The 6,000-nt window shown below is 38.9% G+C and overlaps 1 protein-coding gene across 1 annotated transcript; it reads right to left on the bottom strand.

Annotated features, from left to right (window-relative positions):
- Positions 1 to 5,174: 5,174 nt before the first annotated feature.
- On the bottom strand, positions 5,175 to 5,516 carry LOC138344496 (uncharacterized). Its single transcript, XM_069294716.1, has one exon. The coding sequence runs from the start codon at positions 5,514 to 5,516 to the stop codon at positions 5,175 to 5,177; it is 342 nt and encodes a 113-aa protein (XP_069150817.1).
- Positions 5,517 to 6,000: the final 484 nt, after the last annotated feature.

The raw sequence follows: 6,000 nt of genomic DNA, 5'->3' as shown, positions 1-6,000 counted from the left end.
TTGAAATATAAAAAAAATCACTATGAATTTATTGCATAATCCTCTTAACTTCGACGAGACAAAACAATTGACGTAATTAAAAGAATTAGTTCCAAAATAGAGAATAAACTATTGCATAACTAGTTAGTAAAACATTGAAACAAAAAATAAAATTTTTAAGACGATTTTCACACGTTCTTAAAAATATGCTTATGTATATATGTTTTGAAAGGTATATTTGAATTTCACAAAATATCTATTATTTTAAATCGCTTGGAATCTTAAGAAGCTCGTGAATTAATTTATCATAGAGAGCCAAAATTGGTTGTTAACAACTGTCCTTCATTTTTCTAGAATTGCTGCCAGCAATTCGAGGAATATGAAATTGACCAATCCAATTTTGACCGACCACAAATTCATTTTTTCAACAAGATTTGATATGGATTTTGGAAATTATGGACGAACCCTAGATACGAGTTTCCTGCATATCTCAGACTATACGAGAACTCAGGCCACTTGTAGATCGATATGCTTGATTTAATGCACAATTTTGAAAAAATTCAAAAGTCATCCTAATACAAAATTATGAAGGCGCCAAAATGCTTGACAATAAGATTTAAGAGTGAATGTTGGAATACAACCCAGTTTAAACATTGAACCCGCCTACATATCTTTAAATTTCAGGAATCAGACTATCTATAGTTCAAATCGATCGGTTAAAAAACAAATCTATTATGCAAGATAACCTTTGGTTTTGGATAAGTGACAAATTAATTGAGTATGCAAAGGAGGCTTGTAACCTCTTAGCCATGAATGTGGTGCGCTCACATCCATAGGTTAGAACTTACACACTCATAATTTCCAAACTCTTGGTGCATTGTCACTCAGATTTGAAATTTGCTTCCGGCAAATACTAAAATTTCAGGATGCGAGATCGAAACTGACATAGGCCGCATACGTATCTCATTCGCGATAATTCAGGTTAGATGCATTTCATTAAAGGAGGGATAAGAAGTTTTGCAAAACGAATACAAGAAAACATAATGATTACAAGTAAATAACAGAAATACAAACCGCAGCTTCACACGTAATATCTCTTGACAACATCTGAGTTGATCGGTTTCGTCCATACAGTTCCATCCACCTATGACATGACCAAAGCACCTCTAGATAATATTTTATGAACTATGTAAGGACCTTGCCATTTTTGTCCGAATTTTCCTTTTTATTCGTCTTGATGAGGAAAAATGCACTTAAGGGCCAATTGACCAACTTCAAAAACTATGGCTGTTACTCTCTTGTGAAAGGCACGAACCATTCTCTGCCTATACAACTGACCATGACAGATGACAACCATTCTCTTATCATCAATCAAAGTTAATTGATCAATCCGCTTGCTCACCCATTCAGCATTACTCAACTCATCTTCCTGGATGATTCTCAATGACGGTATCAGAACTTCAGCAGGTATGACTGCCTCAGTTCCATAAACTAGTAAGTAACGCGAAGAACCAGTCGATGTTCTGACAGTTATGAGAAATCCCAATAAAGCATATGGTAACATTTCATGCCAACCTCTATGGTTGTCAATCATTTTCCTCAAAATCATTTTGATATTCTTATTGGCGGCCTCTGCAGCTCCGTTCATTTGGGAACGATAAGTAGTTGAATTTTGATGAGTTATCTTAAATTGCTCACATATCTCTCTCATCAAGTGACTGTTGATATTTGCACCATTATCAGTAATGATGGATTCTGGCACCCGAAATCTACATATCAGATTGTTGCGAACAAAATCAGCCACCACTTTCTTGGTTACCAACTTGTAAGAAGCCGCTTCCACCCACTTAGTGAAATAATCAATGGCGACCAAAATGAATCTGTGTCCATTAGAAGCGGCTGGCCGTATCGGACCGATGACATCCATTCCCAAAGCAACGAATGGCCAAGGTGAACACATAGAATTAAGTTTGTGAAGTGGCACTCTGATCAAATAACCGTGCACTTGATATTTTTGGAACTTTTGCACAAATGTGTAACAATCATTCTCCATAGTCATCCAGAAATACCCTGCTCTTAGGATCTTTCTTGCCAAAGTGAACTCATTCATATGCGTACCACAAACTCCAGCATGTATCTGTTCAATAAGCTTCACAGCTTCAAGAACATCAATACATTTTAGAAGAACGAAATCTAGAGTCCTCCTATAAAATACGTATCCACTTAGAAATAAATTGAGAGCCACACGGCGTAACGACTTCTTTTGGTTGTCCGTAGCATCTTCAGGATAAGTTCCAGATTCCAAATACTTCTTTATATCAAAATACCAAGGCAAACCGTCAAGTTCTATTTCAATATGGGAACAATAGACTGGATGTCCATTCAACTCTGTATCCAGAGGATCATTATAATCTGTGTCCGGATACTTAATCATCGAAGAGATGGTGGCAAGAGCATCGGCAAATTCATTCTGTATTCTAGGAGTATGTCATTACTCGATCTTACAAAATCATTTGCACAATTTCTGCACATACTGTACGTAAGGTATAATCTTTGGGTTCTTCACAGCCCATTCTCCTTGGACTTGATGAATCAAAAGATCTAAGTGTCTAATAACTAATAGCTCATATACATTCATGTCGATGGCCATTTTAAAAACAATAACACAAGCTTCGTATTTAGCTATGTTGTTCGTTCAATTAAATCGAAGCTTCGCCTCCATGGGATAGTGATGACCTGATTGTGACACTAAGACTGCTCCAATACCATTACCTTGATGATTCGTCGCTCCATCAAAGAATAATCTCAAACATGGATACTCTTCAGAAATATCCTCACCCACAAATGACACTTCTTCATCATGAAAATAAGTCTTAAGCGGTTCATACTCTTCATCAACAAGATTTTCTGCAAGATGATCAGCCAAAGCCTGTGCCTTTATCGCTTTCTGAGTCACATACACAATGTAAAACTCACTCAACAACATTTGCCACTTAGCCAAAAATGTAAAACTCACTCAACAACATTTGCCACTCACTCAACTTCAGGGCAAGCCACGTGAAAGCACAACACATTCTCTCCAAGAAAGTGTAACGATACTCGTATGGAGTTAACGTTTTGCTTATATAATAGATAGCCCTTTTCTTCTTTCCTGTCTCATTCTGTTTTCCAAGTACGCATCCGAATGCGCTATTTGAGACAGACAAGTATAGCAACAAAGGACTCCCTTCTCACGGAGGAATCAATACCGGTGGATTTGCAAATAGTTCTTGATAGCGTCAAAAGCAGTCTGACACTCTTTAGTCCACTTTGTCGGGGTGTTTTTCTTCAGCAGCGCAAAAATAGGATCACACACCACTTTGATTGATCTATAAATCAACTGATGTAGTTTAACCTTCCGAAGAAACTCATCACCTCTTTTCTCATCTTTTGTGGTAGCTATTGAATTGCTTTAATCTTAGAACGGTCGAGCTCAATACCCTTCCTGCTGACTATAAATCCCAACAACTTCCCGGCTGGAACTTCAAGAGTGCATTTGGCGGGATTCAACTTCAAGTTGTAACGACGCAGACGATCAAAGAATTTCTTTAGATGTGTCAAATGGTCCGAACTCTCGCGGGATTTGATTATGACATCATCCACGTACATTTCAATCTCCTTATGGATCATTTTGTGAAAAATGGTCGTCATAGCTCTCATGTAGGTGGCACCCGCATTCTTGAGGCCAAACGACATCACCCTGTAGTGATATACACCCGATGATGTAATGAAAGTCATCTTTTCTGCGTCTTCTTTATCCATAAGAATTTTGTCATAGCTTGCGTAACAGTCACAAATGAGTGCATCTCATGCCTAGCATAGTTGTCAATCATAATATGAATATTCGACAATGTCGAATTATCCTTCGGGCTAGCTTTGTTGAGATCTCTATAGTCAACACAAATCCTGATTTTCCTGTCTTTCTTGGCGACCGGAACAACATTATCCAGCCAAGTTGGATATTATGTCACTTCCACCAATCGGGACTCTATTTGCTTGGTAATGTCTTTCTTAATCTTCAAACTCAGTTCAGGCTTGATTTTTTGAGCTTTTTGCTTCACCGGATTGAACCCCGGGTTAATCAGCAGCTTATGAGATACGACGTCGGTACTCAACCCTTTCATGTCACCGACTTCCCAGACAAACAAATTAGTATATTCAGCAAGCAAATGAATTAGGCCTTCTTTCTGAGCTTCATTTAGGTGGATACTGATCTTAACCTCTTTAACACATTCTTAATCTCCCAAATTCACCATTTTCGTTTCATCTAGATTTGGTTTATGCTGATTCTCCAACTGCCGAAATTCCTCGGCAACATAATCTGGTTCCTCACTTTCTTCGTCATAATCGTCGACCTTGTCGTCACCTGCCTCATTTTGTTCATTTAGCTCTTGACATGACATGACATTGGCAGGTCTGTAACTTATGTTACTGTAATCATAAATAGACAAAATTAGAAAAGCAAGGTATAACCAACAACTAAATAAATAAAGTTAAAACAAAGAGGCTTGAAGATAAAAACAATGCAAACTTTGGCCATGGCATGGTCCATGTTGCCTTTTTTGAACATCATAATGAAAATTTGAAAATTTGAATAGTTAAGAAAATGTTAAAATGGTGGGTCTCGAGCCTCTCCGGACTACGATCGATTTTAATATGCATGAAATGACGCCTTTATACCAAAGAGTTTGGGGTATTAGGATCGGCGTGGAGGTCCAGTTCCGCAGCACCTCTCTGGTTAAGCATCGCGAATACCAGCTAGCTCAACATCCTCCTCAACAACTACATCGATTTCCTCAAAGATGTCATATATTCCTTCCTTAAGTTCTTCATGTTCGGCACACTCCAGGATTTGAATGGAATTATATAAATGTGGTATCGGTTTAGCAAATGTTGATAGTTTTTCTTCTTCATCTTCACGTCATTATATGTAGGGATGTACCCCTAACAATATATGGATCCCTTAACGAGGATTGAAATAGGCTCAATAATTCCTTGTGAATCTCTTCCCAATCCAAACCTGCCTCAAAACCATTCTGTAGCATCACAGTGGCTATCATCTTGTGCACGCAGGGAAAGGGTTCTGTAGGGCCAGTTCTTCGCCCGTGGCATTTACCAGCTCCACCGTGTAAAAGTCTATATCTCGAGATATCGTATCAATGATCAGCCCCAGCCATATGGATGAATGGACCTCCCAGAAGCAGGTTGTAAGTGGTATCGATATCCAATACTTGAAATTGCATGCCGAATTCTACGGGGCCTATTTGAATGGTCAAATTCACTGAAGCCAACGTGTCTCTCTGAACCCCATCAAAGTCTCTCACGTTGACCTGGTTTTGCTCCAGTTTCCCAAGGTCAAACTTTATCTGCCTCAACGTAAAAAACGGGAAAATATTCAGACAAGATCCATCATCTACTAAGACGTGGTTGACAACTTTTTCTCGGCATATCACAGTGATGTGCATCGCCTTGTTATGTGACCTCCCTTCAACACGCATCTCATTGTCACAAAAGTTGATTCGGTGCCCTCAAATAACTTGATGAATCATGGTGGACACGTAATCACTGCTTGTATCTGTGGGTACGTACGTGTCATCGAGAGATTTCATTAAGGCCTGCCTGTGGAATTGAGAGCTCATCAGCAAGGCCCATACTAATATCTGAGCCGGGGTCTTTTCCAAATGCTTAACTATGGAGTAATCTTTTGGTTGCATTCTCCTCAAGAATTCCTACGCTTCTCCTTCTTATTGGCCTCTTAGCCTGATCCTTCTTCTGTCCCCAGAGAGTAAGATCGTCAGGAGTGTAACATCTTCCAGACCTTGTCATGCCTTGAGCAACAGCAGTTTCAATAACAAACTTAGGTTTGACGAGAGTTTCTGATGGCACCAAGGCAACAACCTTTGAAGGTGTCAAAATAACAAACTCTCTCTTCTTTTTAACGCTTAAAGAAGCGACAACCCTTTCCAAATCATCGTGAACGAT

The sequence above is a fragment of the Solanum lycopersicum genome, chromosome 1, assembly GCF_036512215.1.
Source record: "Solanum lycopersicum chromosome 1, SLM_r2.1".
NCBI lineage: Eukaryota > Viridiplantae > Streptophyta > Magnoliopsida > Solanales > Solanaceae > Solanum > Solanum lycopersicum.
Note: the sequence above shows the minus strand (reverse complement) of the source record. Positions and strands in the feature narration are given on the sequence as shown.